The sequence below is a fragment of the Saimiri boliviensis genome, chromosome 10, assembly GCF_048565385.1.
Source record: "Saimiri boliviensis isolate mSaiBol1 chromosome 10, mSaiBol1.pri, whole genome shotgun sequence".
Lineage (NCBI taxonomy): Eukaryota > Metazoa > Chordata > Mammalia > Primates > Cebidae > Saimiri > Saimiri boliviensis.
In genome coordinates this window covers 15,359,187-15,374,358 of record NC_133458.1, presented here as the reverse complement: position 1 = coordinate 15,374,358, position 15,172 = coordinate 15,359,187, and the positions used below count along the sequence as shown (strand labels likewise).

The 15,172-nt window shown below is 45.2% G+C and overlaps 2 gene segments (V, D, J or C); both read left to right on the top strand.

Moving 5' to 3' along the window:
- Nucleotides 1-9,398: 9,398 nt before the first annotated feature.
- LOC141580024 (T cell receptor beta variable 3-1-like) lies at nt 9,399-12,158 on the top strand. The segment is given in 2 exon segments: nt 9,399-9,546; nt 9,660-12,158. Coding segments are annotated over 2 exon segments (504 nt in total).
- Nucleotides 12,159-12,216: 58 nt separating this feature from the next.
- LOC141580015 (T cell receptor beta variable 4-2-like) lies at nt 12,217-14,063 on the top strand. The segment is given in 2 exon segments: nt 12,217-13,520; nt 13,631-14,063. Coding segments are annotated over 2 exon segments (687 nt in total).
- Nucleotides 14,064-15,172: the final 1,109 nt, after the last annotated feature.

The window sequence follows — 15,172 nt, the reverse complement described above, 5'->3', positions numbered from 1 at the left end:
ACATGTTTCAGGATCTAAATCCTCCGTTTCAACAAGTCAAATGAATATGAAGTAAGATGAATACACATGTTATGGTGAAATTGTGTAACAAAAATGACAAAGAGAAGGTTTAAAAGTAGCCCCAAAAGTGTAAATTTATTCAACCATTGTGGAAGACAGTGTGGCAATTCCTCAATGACCCAAAAATAGAAATCCCATTTGACCCAGCAATCCCATTACTGGGTATATATCCAAAGGATTATAAATCATTCTACAATAAGGACAGGTGCACATGAATGTTCATTGCAGCACTGTTTACAATAGTAAAGACCTGGAACCAACCCAAATGCCCATTGATGATAGACTGGATAGAGAAAATGTGGTACATATACACTATGGAATATTACACAGCCATCAAAAATGATGAGTTCACGTCCTTTGTAGGGACATGGATGAAACTGGAAACCATCATTCTCAGCAAACGGACACAAGAGCAGAAAATCAAACACCACATGTTCTCACTCATAGGCGGGTGTTGAACAATGAGAACACACGGAGGGGAGGGGAGCACTACACACTGGGGTCCATTGGGGGGAAATGGGAACGGGATGGGGGGGTGGGGAGGTGGGAAGAGATAGCGTGGGGAGGTGGGAAGAGATAGCATGGGGAGAAATGACAGATACAGGTGAGGAGAAGGAAGGCAGCAAACCACACTGCCATGTGTGTACCTATGCAACAATCTTGCATGTTCTTCACATGTACCCCAAAACCTAAAATGCAATTAAAAAAAAGCAGCCCAAAAGATCAATATCTCCCAGCAGAATAGACTGAAAGGAACAGTGAAAGTCAAAGAAGGAGATTAAAAATAAGCATCAAGGCAGAATTATAATTCTCATTTATTAAATATTGAGATTGAGGAAAACAGATTTATAGGGAGAGAAAGAAAAAACACTGAGTTTGCCACCAAGGTATCTTTTCTGAATTATAGTTAACAAAGGTGGAAAATGATCCCTGGACAGAGGCATGAGGTGCAGCTTGTGAGAGGACCCATGTGATGGGACAGTCCCACTGGGCATGAGTGACTGGGGGACTGGGGGAGGCTGGGCATGAATGGGGATGGCACAGGGGATTCTGACTTGCAGGAAAGACAGTGAGCTCACCTTTTGGTGCCTTGTGTTGGCACAGCTGTTGGCACATCCTAGAGAGCATGCCCAGCAGACAGAGGAGTGGCTGTGGGATAAGAAGATCAACTCAGAGACGCAGAGTGAGGCCTCTGGGTCCAGACAGCGTGGGAGCCCAAAGCAATGATACATGGACTGATGTTGTTAAAAAGGAATTTATAGGCTGGGCGCCATGGCTCATGCCTGTAATCCCAGTACTTTTGGAGGCCAAGCTGGGTGAATCACTTGAGGTTAGGAGTTCAAGACCAGCCTGGGCAACACAGTGAAACCTTATCTCTACTAAAAATATGAAAATTGCCTGCTGTGGTGGTGCACACCTGTAATCTCACGTACTCAGGAAGCTGAGGCAGAAGAATCACTTCAACCCAGGAGGCAGAATTTGCAGTGAGCTGAGATCACACCACTGCACTCCAGCCTGGGCAACAGAGCAAGACTCTGTCTTAAAAAACAAACAAATGAAAAACAAGGAACTCATAAATATTCAATTCAGTAATCAAAGCATGTCCTAATATAAATCTTTTGTTCCTGTGGTTGTGTGGATTAAGAGAGGCCGTGAAGTCACTGTAGGACCTTCAGTATGGGGACAAGGACGACCCCCCTTCTCTGCTCCTGCTCACAGTGACCCTGATTTGGTAAAGCTCCCGTCCTGCCCTGACTCTGCCTTGGGCACCAGGTTCCTCTACTGGGTGGCCCTGTGCCTCCTGGAGGCAGGAGGGTCCTCAGACACCAAGAAGCCTCACTCTGTGTGTGTGTGTGTGTGTGTGTGTGTGTGTGTGAGAGAGAGAGAGAGAGAGAGAGAGAGAGAGAGAGAGATGGGTGAGAGATGACTGTAGTTGTTTTTTCCATTCCTCCTGAGACACAAAGTAGCAAAGGGAGAAAAGACGTAGCTCTCAGGTAAGATCCAGTTTGGGGTCATGTAATCCTTTACTGGTACCGACAGAGCCTAGGGCAGGGTGCAGGGTTTCTAACTTACTCCCAAGGCAAGGATACAGCAGATAAATCGGGGCTGCCCAGTGATTGGTTCTCTGCAGAAAGGCCTGAGGGATGGACTCTACTCTGAATGAAGATCCAACACACAGAGCAGGGAGACTTGGCCATGAATCTCTGTGCCAGCAGCTCAGCCACAGTGTGGCACAGTCACCTCTTTCCTGCTCACAAACCGCATCTTTTTCTCTCTTTTCTCAGCTCCTACAAACCCTTAACAGAGGCCTCTCTTTGCTCCTCCCTCCCCAGGGAAAAGAAGTAGCTTTGGGCCTCAGCTGTCACAGATTCACCCCGAGACAGAGTAACTGTAAACGTGGGTGGTGGAAGCAATTGTGGCCCATTGTCACCTGGGGGCAGGTGAGTCCTCAGACGCCAAGTAGTCTCACTGTGTGTGTGTGTGTGTGTGTGTGTGTGTGTGTGTGTGTGATGGGTGATAGAGATATGACTATAGTTGTTGTTTTCCTGAGTCCTCAGAGCCAGCTCACTGGCTCCAAGTCAAACACTGGGTATCTTAGCCTCGGCCTTCAGGGCTGGGACACGCAGTCTTCTTTGGGACTGGGAGGTTGCTGCTCACATACGGAAGTTCAGGCATGGGCGGGCAACTGGCCTCTTCCCCTGCATGTGTTGGGGCGTCTGGCAGCTGCGAAGTCTGAAGCTTCATCCACAGGAAGATTCTTTCTTCTGAAGCCTCTTCTATCCCTGTCACATTGGAAGTTTTCTGCAACCCAAGAGCAAACCATTCTTCCTGTTGGACTTAAATGTCTTTGTGGCTTTTGTGGCAGTTACTTGGTGAATACAGTCATGATAACAATAAGACTTCATTTCTTCTTCTAGTGTAAGCAATCGCTGAAATAATTTCCCTGAGGCTCTTTATTTTGTTTTCATTCACCACTGCTCCCGTGTGGAGAGGCTGAAGCATGCATCCACTACTGCCCCAGGGTCACCTGGTTCCCCAGAAAATCGGGTTTCTAGAACCTGAATGCTGACTCATAAGATTGTATATATGTATAACATGCAGCTTGCCATTAAAAAATGTATGTACATAGTGCAGTGACTAAATATAGCTAATTAACATATGCAGTACCTCAATCCTTATCACTTCCTGTGGTGAGAATATTTGAAATGTACTGTTAGAAATTTTCCAGAACACACTGCACTGTTACTAATTCTAGTCAAATAGATCTTTATGACATCTTCATCTTATCTGAGTGAAATTTGGTGTCTGTTGACCAACATCTTCTCAGCACTCCATCTGTACTCCAGCCTCTGGTAATTACTGCTCTAGTCTTTTGATTTGAAATAATTTCCCTGAGGTCTTTAACTCAAGAAGATGGGGATATTTTCTTTATAATAATGCTTATATTACTTTTTGTTTTCTTTGTTGTTGTATACATTTGTAATATATCATTTGTTATGAATATAAATGAGTATATTGTAATAAACTCTTCCACCCCTCTGTGGGTGAAGCTACAGTTCACATGTTTGAAATTTCAAGCTGTGATCAAAGCTGACATGATTATGGATCATGGGTTTCTGGGAGTCCTCAGAGACAGCCCCATACACCAAGGTTAAGATAGAATGTCCCAGACCCACGAGGACAGACGTGCCCTGGATCCTGCGTAACTGGTTGAGGAATTACAGTTACCCAGATTCACTTATCAAATATTGCGGTGCCACAGACCACAAACTTCTTCGTCTAGCAAATGATTGTTCTGAACCCATTTGAATTTTGCCATCATCAAATCACTCCTTGTTCAGTTGCCCTGTGTCTCCAGGGAGTGAGGGCACAGATGGAAATTCCCTGACCTTTTGGGACGCTATTTCAAGGACTGCCTTAGATCTTGTGTCCATCTTTTTTCACCTTCATCCATGAGACCCCTGATACCCATGGTCCTAATAGTGGACCAGCTCTGATCCTTAGACTTCGACAGAACTCAGACCACAGCTGTAAACAATGGTTCTGAAAGAAGATGTAAAAAAGGCTGACAGGGTTTCCTACCTACACTGAGAGTGAACATACAAGGGCAGAAATGGAAGAGTTTATTAATAAGCAAAAAAAGAATAAAGGCCCTGCTCTAATGAAATGTGAACTGCAGCTTCACCTACAGAGAGGTGGAAGATTTTATTACAATATGCTTATTTATATCTATAACAAATAATATATGTGAAGTAATAAAGAAAACAAAAAGTAATATAAGCATTATTATAAAGAAAATATCCCCATCTTGTTGAGTAAAAGACCTCAGGGAAATTATGTCAAATCAAAAGACTAGAGCAGTAATTACCAGAGGCTGGGGTGGAGATGGGGTGCTGGGGAGATGCTGGTCAAAAGATACAAAATTTCACTCCGATAGGAGGATGAAGATTAAAAGATCTTTTACAAAACAAAGTGACTAGAGTTGGTAACAGTGGATTACACTCTGGGGAAATGCTAACAGAGTTTAATCTTTGAACTGAGGGAGAAGAAATTGAGATTTGGGAAAAATCAAGGAAAGAGAACCTCATCAAAGATGATCGAAAATAAAAATAGAACAGAAAGTGATGAGAAGTGGGATTCTGTACACCGTGAACGTTCTTCTCCCCACTCTAAATGTTTTTGATACCTAGAAAATAGAAAGGAAGGACTTTTAGCAACTGGTATCACGTTGTGACCAGTCCCAGTTGGGAATGACAGCAGTCGCGTGTCTGGTGTAAGAACGCTGAAGTTGGTCCTGATGTCTTCCTTCTGGACTTCTGGCCCTGATGTTAACTCCTCAGGGAAGTCAGGTACTTCCACAAACGCAGAGCAGGTCCAATTGCCCTTGGTTCCGAAGGAGAACACGCTCCGCACTTTTCCCAAGATGAATTCTACTTTCCTAGGAATGCTTGCTAACACTCGCCGTCCAGATTTGGTTACCTTCTGTGACCAAGCGGTTTTAGAAGATTTTGTAAAACTCAGCAGCCTCTCACATCCTCCACGTTTGCACTCACTGTTTGCACAGCCAAGAAGGACCTTCATTTTCCCACAACATGGCTAGACACGGCCCTTCGGTCAAGGACGGGCTCCCACCTGCCTTCCCCTTCGCTGCTCACCCTGGTATTCTCTGGCACTCACCATATAGCTCTCTTTATTTTCATACGCCAAATCAAGAATATAATGGAAACTGCCTGATGTTTATAAAATGAATAAATTCAAATCCACTTATACAGACCCCTGGAATATTATGAGTTGTTATCTTCTGTTTACAAGAGACTTCTCCAACATGAAATATACTGGAGAGTCTCTAGGGATAGGCTCAGTTTTCTACACAAATTCTGCAGTATTCTAAGCAAGTCTCTCTTGACAGTCATAATTGATTACTTGTTCTCTAAAGTACCCTGTGTTTAAAGCCAAAATTTGCAAATGTTCTTCTGAAAAAAAGAAAATCATTATGTTTTAGTAACTTTTATCCAGTCTCACAATCTTGCCGAAAAATATTTCTCATCATAATCACACTTTCCACGACCACGTCTTTAGAGATTTGGTAAGGCTGGACACATCAACGAGGCTGCTTCTCAGAAATCAACCTAAAACACTGAAAGAAAAAGTAGCTGTGCTCAATAATTGAACCTTATCGGCCTTGCCATTTAAAACATATTGTGTGAATGTGTGCTTGTGAGTGTGAGTGTATTTTCTTGTGGAGGTGGAAATAGCTTCTGTGGGTGGCATTTACTAAGCACCACTGGATCACTGGTAGAGTTTATAGGCACTTCCCTAACCCCAGGCAGTGATAGCATATGTCACCGCCAATGGAATCTGCCTAAGTTATAGCTGATAGGGTTGTTCATTTAAAAATTTTATGAATTCAGAAATAAATTTGTAAAATCAAAAAATCCTCTTACAAAACACACAGTGTAACATTTAGTGATATTAATTTAAATAGAAAATATGAAAAGATTGGGTCTGATTAAGCAAAAGGAGCCATGGAACAATGCAGAGTTTCTGGGCTAGGTGGGCTTGGCATCCTTACACTGCTTAATTAAGGGTCTGTTTAATTCTGGCTGCCCTCTAAGTGCAATAATGGTTTAATTTATCTTCAAAAGATTGGTTCATGTGTCCTTTTGCCTCACATGGCCCAGGATGAATTTGAAGATCAACCGTAAAATGGCCTTTTGGGGAAAGCATCGAGGGTGTGTGTGAGAAGATGGGGGTTGTAGGGGTGCCAGTGAGCCACTTCTGTTCCCAATTTGGACAATCGAGCTCATCAGGTCAGATGTGAATCCACGAGACTGTGGAACGTTGGCCACTTGGAGGCGCTGTGGCTCCACAATGCTGCAGGGAACCCTGGAGAGGGGTAGAAGGGTGACCAGGACAGGAGGGTTGAAGGGTATGCTTGGCTGCCTTCTGGCTTCAGGGGAGTGGTTTGATTCACAGTGGATCCTAAGTTAAAAGCAAACTCCCCACTGACAGAGAAGAGTAGAGGTGCCCGAGGCCTCCGTTTGCCTCCCTTTTCTCTGTGTCTACTTGGGCAGTGGAGGTGAAGGAGCTTGGGCCACAAGGGCTGGGAATCAGTGTCAGGGCAGGACAGGGCAGGCAGAGTCCAGTAAGGTGTGATGTGGGCAAGTGGGACTGCGCTCCACCCACCGAACCTTTAGTTTCAGGGCTGTGCGGGACAGATGCATGGAGGAGGTCAGCCTGGGGCCTGCCAGAGGGTGCAGGGGGCAGCGGTGGCCTGCAGGGAGTGACTGGGAAAGACTAGTTCCCATAGAAAACGCCAGAGACATTCTTGTTTCCACTCAGGAAGTGACATGAAGGACATGCTGCCAGCTAGGAGGGTTCAGGCCCTGGAGAGCTGACTGGCCCTTCCTAGGCACTCTGCACTGCTTCTACGTGTCATCTGCCTTAATATTCACATAAATTGTACAGAATAAGTATTATTTTACCTGTTTGTGTCTCTGAGGGACATCAGCTGTCCTGGGTCTCATATTTAATAAGCGGCTGAAGGCAGGGTGCAGGGGCTCACACTGTGACCCTAGCACTTTGGGAAGCAGAGCTCAGGAGTTCGAGACCAGCTTGGGCAACATGGTGAAACCCCATCTCTACTAAAAACATAAAAACTTGGCAGGGGGGTGGTGGTGCATGCCTGTAATCCCAGCTACTTGGGAGGCTGAGACAGGAGAATTGCTTGAACCCTGGAGGCGGAGGTTATAGTGAACCAAGATAGCAAGAGAGCGTAACTGCACTCCAGCCTGAGCAACAGAGCAAGACTCCATCCCAAAAATAAAAAAAAACAAACAGAAAAACAGAATTAATATTACCTACAGCAAGACAAGTTTCTTTCTATCAGTTTCATTCCAGCATCTCTTTCAGAGGCTGTTCACCCAATTTGGTCAACAACACTTGCATGAAATCGTGACATCAATCTTTATTTAAAATGCACTCTTTAAGAATGGTCACTTATTTATATGGTCATCATCATCACGACATGTGGTCTCTTGTCATTTCAGTTTCTTCCCCCTCTCCCTTGTCCCTTGCTTTCTTCCTTTGAAAACCTTCGTGTGTCAGCTGTGTGGTGCAATGGGGTAGCTACTGGGGACACTGGATGAAAAAACTGTATCCTGGGGTATACCTGTTATGCTCATGGAATTTTAGGACTGAACAGAGTATTGAAAATAATTTACTTCAGCCCATTCTATTATAGATGAGAAAATGAGATGCTGTATAAAGTATGTAAATATAAATATTGACTAAATGGCTGACCCCATGTAACGTGTGTTTTATATCCTTAGTGCATAGGTAATGTGTGAATTGCTTTTTGCCTTGTTGGAATATAAGTACCATGGACGTGCGGACATTGTTTACTCAACCTTTGCAGTAAGTATTCAATGACTACAAACAAATAAAGCACGCTTCCAGTTCCAAGAAGGACAGTAATTAGTTTTCTTGTGTTTATTGCTGTATCCCTAGTGCCAGCAGTGTGTTCGATACACCACAAATGAACCACCTGCGTCTATCTTTGGAAAGGTTTTATCAGAAGATGACAGCTTTACCAAAGACACGTGTGTGCGTGTGTGTGTGTGTGTGTGTGTGTGCTGCCTTCCTGGCAATGGTGGTTCCTGGTGTTCCTCTTGGTAGTTGCTGACCTGGAGATTTTGTTTCTCGAAACGGTGGAAGGTTTTGTTTATAAATGTACCAACACACATGCCTTTCCCTCTAAGACCCAAACTTTGGGGAATTACCCACTGACTTAGGCCACTGAGGGCTGAGTGCTGGGCCTCGCCGACCACAGCAAGAGGAGCTGAGTCCGTACCCCTCCACCAAGCCTGGGGTGGATGGACCATGGCAGAGAAGGGGAGGACCATCAGCAGAATAGACAGGGTAGTGGTTCTCAACTGGGGGTGACTCGGTGATGTCTGGAGAAACTTTTGGTTATCACGTGAGGTACGGCTACTGGCATCAGGAGAGTAGGGGCCAGGTAAGCTGCTAAGTGTCCTAGGTGCACAGCACGGCCTCCCACAACAGACAGTCATCTGATCTGACACATTAATAACGCCGAGGTTGAGAAATTCCAGACTAGGTGTTGGGTTGTAAGTTTTGTACCAAAAGGCGTGCAACCTGTAGACAACTCAAAGGAAGTACAGTCACCCACTTGGGTTTAGTCTGATTGCCATGTGGTTTGCCTTCATCACCACGGATTCCCAGCATGTGACTTCTCACTCTCTAGCCCCATCCTGTTTCCCATTAGCTCTGCTCCTTGGACGGATGAGAACATCACAGGGAGCAAGGCTGCAGTTTATTCTTCTTGATGTCACAACAACAGAGTTTTCTCCTAATTAAAATCACAGTCATGCATTTTAAGTGGCTGCAGCTGGTACTCAGGTTCGAGGTGAACCAGCAAACCAATCTCTTCTGAAATAGGAGTGGTCACTGGGCATTAGTCAGATATTCAAATGAGCAAAGATTCAAGAGCAAAAAAAAAAAAAAAAAAAAGTCCTGCATTATTGAAAAGGAAGGAAAAGATCCAGAGAAGAAAACCGGCCTGACTCTGAGAGAAGGGCCTGAAAGGGAGAGGAAAGGAGGAGGTGGTCAGATTCTGGGTCGGGAGCAGGGAGGGAGGGAGCTGCTGCGGCAGGAATGACGGTCAGAGACACATCCTGGAGGCCACAATCCACCCTCTCAACTATTCCCAGGAGTTCCAAAAACTCCTTTAAAGGAGCAAGTGCAGGAAAAGGAGGAGCCACGCTGGAGGAGACCCTGAGAATGGGGGAAGGATTACAGGCTGTGACCTCACTGGCGCAGCTCCTCTCAGTGGCAGTGGAAACCACAGCCTAGACTTCTCACCACTGCAGACCAGAATCCTGCCCTGGGCCGTGCCTTGTCTGCCTGACTCTGCCATGGGCTGCAGGCTCCTCTGCTGTGTGGCCTTCTGCCTCCTGAGAGCAGGTGAGTCCTGGGCCCGGGTGACATGATCCTGTTGGAGTCCCTAAGCCTTGTCACCATGATGACAGCAGCCTCCCTCCTGGGGCTTGTCTGAATTCTGCTTCTTGCCTTTGCAGGTCCCTTGGACTCAGCCGTTTCCCAGACTCCAAAATACCTGGTCACACAGCTGGGAAAGAAGGAGTCCCTTAAATGTGAACAAAATCTGGGCCATGATGCTATGTATTGGTATAAGCAGGACTCTAAAAAACTTCTGAAGATAATGTTTATCTACAATAATAAGGAGCCCATTTTAAATGAAACAGTTCCAAATCGCTTCTCACCTGAGTCTCCAGACAAAGCTCATTTAAATCTTCACATCGAGTCCCTGGAGCTTGGTGACTCTGCTGTGTATTTCTGTGCCAGCAGCCAAGACACAGCCCTGCAGAGTCACTGCATCCCTGTGCACAAACCTCCCGGCTCAGCCAGGAAGCTGTGGGGCAGTGTGCGCACCTGCACCCAGGACTCCCGTGTCCATTCCCTGATGGCCTCTGATGGAGTTTCAGTCTGTAGTGCAGCCTGCCAGGGCACCTGATGTGACAATTCTCCGTTTTATGTACACAGAACTCTCTCAGAATTTTATTTATCAGCTAAAGCAGGTGTTCATAACAAAGTCAGCAAAGTATCAGGATTCAATGAACAAAACAGGAGCCTGTCCCATGCACTGAAGATCTTAGCTGATGGGAAAAGCCGTTTCTTGTCTTTGTCTGCTGTATATACGGATATATATCAAGTTATCTATATCTATCTATCTATATATATAGATAGATATATATATGGAGATATATATCTCTCTATATATATCTAGAGATAGATATATGGATATATATTTTCTGCTGTGTAGCCCTCTGCCTCCTGAAAGCATATGAGTCCTGGGCCCAGGTGACATGATCCTGTTGGAGTCCCTAAGCCTTTTCACCATGACAACAGCATAAAATATATATGGATAGATATTTTCCATAATATTATGATTATAAATACACTGTTGTTAAAAATGGTTGATGAGCATAAGCATAAAGGAGAGGGGAAGGAAAATATTTCTAATATCAAGAGACAATTTGGATTATCAGTTCATGCCACCCAAAAATGGAGCTCCTTTTTAATCCATACTACTACCAGTGTTATGGTAGCAAAATACCAGTTTCATCGTGCCGTTTCACTTGGAGTAGGACCAAGTGAAATTTCTTTTTTAACAGAAAAATATTTGCAGAGGCATGAAATTCTATGGCAGTAAATAAACTGGAAAGAAAATGTCAGAGAGAAGCCAGTGGAGGCAGCCTTCTGCCCTGTAGACTCCTTCTCTTCAAGAAGAGTGACCAGCAAGAATCTCTTCCTGTTCTGATGAATGTCATCTTGAACTCTCCTCAAGAGGAGGTGACAGCCAGATGACTGGGGATATTGGGAGACATGGAAAGGGCTTTGGACACAAATCTCTAGGCAGTGGTGAGCCGCTGGTCCTACTCCAAGTGAAACAACATGACGAAATTGATGTTTTGCTACAGTAACACTGGTAGTAGTGTGGATCAGAAAGGAGATGGATTTTTGGGTGGCATGAACAATTAGGAGACTTCTAAAATATCCTACATGAAAGATTAGAAAGGGTTCTTGTGAAGCATTGTGAATGACATAGTCTTGAGGCTCTGGATTATGTTATCTCTTAGAAAGAGTGTTGGGTTTTATTCTGGGAAGGTTGAATGCAGGACTTGCTAGGGTCTGCTTCAGCTTTGCCCTCCCTCTTAGGGAGCCCCAGCATGCGGTCCTCATTGTTAGTGCATGGCCTTTCCAGGGTCTTAGTGGGAATCCCTGCGTATTCACCACATCACTCCACTGTAACTGGGTCTGAATGCCCTGTGGGTCTTCTGAAATCTCTGCCCACGTCTTCAGACTTCCAGAACTTGGTCTCTGCTCAGCTTTCTGGTATCCCTTCCTCTGCATCCACAATTTACAATCTGGCCCAGGAAAAAAAAAAGGGGGGAGCGGATTTTTCTTACATATATTTTTTGGGTTCCTTTGTAGTACTCTGTGTCCTAAATCCCAGCTGTCCTGGAGTCAGTTATGTCCTCTCTATCTTCCATCACAGGCACTACTGCTGTTTAGTATAGACGTGTTTACCTGACTTTACTTCACGTTTATTATTCCACTCTTCACTCTTCCTTCTTGCGATTCATGCTGTCCTGAGGTCAGTTTCCTTCTTCAGGTCTATCCCAAATTCAGATGACTAAAACTCACCTGTCACTCACCCTATGCTTTGGGAAATGTTTATGTTAGCTGTTGACCTCAGGGCGATCAAACCTCTCATTGTCATTGTTATTCAAGGTAGATTGAATTCCATTGTTTGTTTTAAATCTTTGAAATTTGGTTAACATTGGAGCCAGACAATGCAATCACATTCTTTTAATTCAAATTTTTTTCTTTTCGATGGAAGGGCTAAGTACTGTTCCCTTGCTGGAGCAGACACCTATTACAATAGTTTTTTTTTGTTTGTTTGTTTGTTTGTTTGTTTGTTTTGAGACGGAGTTTCGCTCTTGTTACCCAGGCTGGAGTGCAATGGCGCGATCTCGGCTCACCGCAACCTCCGCCTCCTGGGTTCAGGCAATTCTCCTGCCTCAGCCTCCTGAGTAGCTGGGATTACAGGCACGCGCCACCATGCCCAGCTGATAACAATAGTTTTAATAGTAACAACCTTAGTCTTTAAATCAGGGTTGATTTTAGGTTCTTAAAAGAATGAAATATCTCCAACTGTAGAGGATCGAAGGTATGTCATATATGTAACCTATTCAGGAGGAGACGATTCAACCACTTTTCTTAAATTCGGATCCACATGTCTTAACAGTCTTTGTTTTAAGGGCCACATAAAAATAATCTGAAAGAATTTACACATTAGGAAAACGCTAACACTTTCCTCCTGGCCCAGCACATCTCCAGGTTAAAAAATCTCTAAATTATCAACCTCTAATTTAATCATGGTAACTCCTTCCTACCCCCAACATGGATTTCCATGTAACTGATTTATAATTACAACCCTTACCCTACAAGCACAATTGCCATTACAAAATGGTAATAAATATATACTATAATAATAAATAGATGGTTAAAATCACTTAGGGAGTATGAATCATCCCATTTTTTGTTTATTTGTACTTACTTTTTGTGCTGATTTATTATGTCAGTTTCAAGCTGATTTCCCTTCCCCTTGCTCCACACACCTTGTGTTGTTTTTTTTTTTCAGCATCCTGTGTATGTTAACTCTAAGCCCAACCAAGTCCCACACCCTCAGGGACAGAGGGTGGCTCATCCCTTTCCTGCTCCCTCAGCTCCCTGCCAGTGCCTGGTTGCTGGTTGGCATCACAGTCATGCCCTTGAATGGTAGGTGCTGGTCCACACTGCCTCTGTGGTCATGCAGTCATTCTCTCTCCAAAGAACCAGGCAAAAAGGGCTCCACCACGCTTAGACGTTGAGGGAAGGGGCATTTTGAAAGGCGCTGTCTCCTGTGATCCCACAGGGGAGAAGGAGATTCCTTGAATGGGAGTGGTCTGTTGCTGAGAGGGGTCCTGAAAGACAGGGGGACAGAGATAGAGGGAGAATCTACATAATGAGGAAGCAGCTGAGAGCAAAGGAGCCCCTGTCAGAGGAATATCCTTGGGAAATAAAAAGCTGGCTCTACCCTTTCTGCCCAGGCCATTCATCCCAACCCAGCCAATTCATACCTACCTTCTGTCAGAACTTAGAAAGGATGCAAAGCCATCAGGAAGAACCAGCCCCTGGGTCTGGGGAAACTGTCAGGAGCAGTGACATCACAGGAAAAACCACCAACCAGGGCCAAAGAGATCAGAGCCCAGCCCCTCCCCCAGAGGATCTCAGTCGGAGACCCCATTTCAGATCCCAGGCTAGCATGGGCTGCAGGCTGCTCTGCTGTGTGCTCCTCTGCCTCCTGGGAGCAGGTGAGTTGGGTTCAAATTGCCTGTCCTTGACCTCCAAGCCTTTTCCGTGTGGCTGCAGAAACAACCCTCCTCCTGGGCTCTGTCTGAGTTTTGTTTCTTTCCCCCCACAGTCCCCATGGACACCGGAGTTACCCAGACCCCAAAACACCTGGTCATGGGAATGGCACATAATAAGTCTTTGAAATGTGAACAAAACCTGGGGCACAATGCTATGTACTGGTACAAGCAGAAAGCTAAGATGCCACTGGAGCTCATGTTCATCTACAGCTTTCAAAAACAGACTGAAAACAACAGTGTGTCCAGTCGCTTCACTCCTGAATGCCCCGACAGCTCTCACTTACACCTTCACCTACACGCCCTGCAGCCAGAAGACTCGGCCCTGTATCTCTGTGCCAGCAGCCAAGACACAGCCTTGCAGAGTCACTGTCTCCCTGTGCATAAACCTTAGGGGCTTCTCAGGAAGCCATCACGGAGGGCTCGGGTGAACACTTCCTGCAAAAGCCCCGACAGAAGCTTCAGAACACCATAGCACCTGCTAATTCATCTATGTGGCAACTTTATATGCTATGCACATATTTAGAGTGTGGGTTTTCTTTAGAGTGGTAACTCTGACCTTTCAGCTGATCTGAAAACTGAAAAACACATTCAGATCTAGTCTTTTAAAAATTCCTTTTAAAATTGTGAAATAAAGCAAGCATGCTATAAAGGGGATTGTTTAAGATTTTATAGAAACCCTCTAAACCAGGTGTCCCCAAACTTTTTACACAGGGGGCCAGTTCCCTGTCCCTCAGACCGTTGGAGGGCCGCCACATACAGTACTCCACTCACTGACCACCAATGAAAGAGGTGCCCCTTCCTGAAGTATGGTGGGGGCCGGATAAATGGCCTCAGGGGCTGCATGCGGCCCGTGGGCTGTAGTTTGGGGACGCCTGCTCTAAACAATCACCTGCATCCCACAGAGTCATACCCTGCACTGGCCCACACAGGGTCCTGTGAGGAGCCAAGTTCTTCTGACACTTTATGTCTGGTGATCTCCAGCCCTCTCTTTCTTGGAAACCAAGGGGTCCCTTCTGTCACAGATTGCTGACATCTAAGGCCAAGCAGCACTGGGTTTTGGGGAATTATAGAGGCGACTTCTAGGCAAGGGTCCCAGGGCAGGAGCCAGCTGGAGAGGACAGTAGACAACTCATCGTTTGGAGAATGGGTTTGAGAAATTCCTATTACACCAGTTCCATTATTCTGTATTCCATCTTGGCTATCTCTATTTTTCTTATTTAAACTCAAAACTAGAGCGTAAATTCCAGCCCTGACCAAAGCTCCAAATATGCACAGGCATCTTCTTTGAGCCCCGCAGGCAGCAAATGTGCCTCTGTCCACTCCCATCTGTTCAGAACCCGTGGACCACGACATGGAACCTTCCTGACTCATCCACTTTCCCTCCCTTGACCTGAAGTGTCTTTGGTTTCAGGTCTCAGCTCCTCACTGGATTTTCTCTTCACACTGACACTTGAAGGATGATTTTTCCCCCTTTAGTATCTTTATTCTAGTGTGTTAAATCATCAGGCCCAGAGTCCCATGTCTCTGGATTGTAGCTCTACATTGACCTTTAGAGAGGAGAGTGGGTCCTGACTGTTCTCCTGGTGTCTTAACCT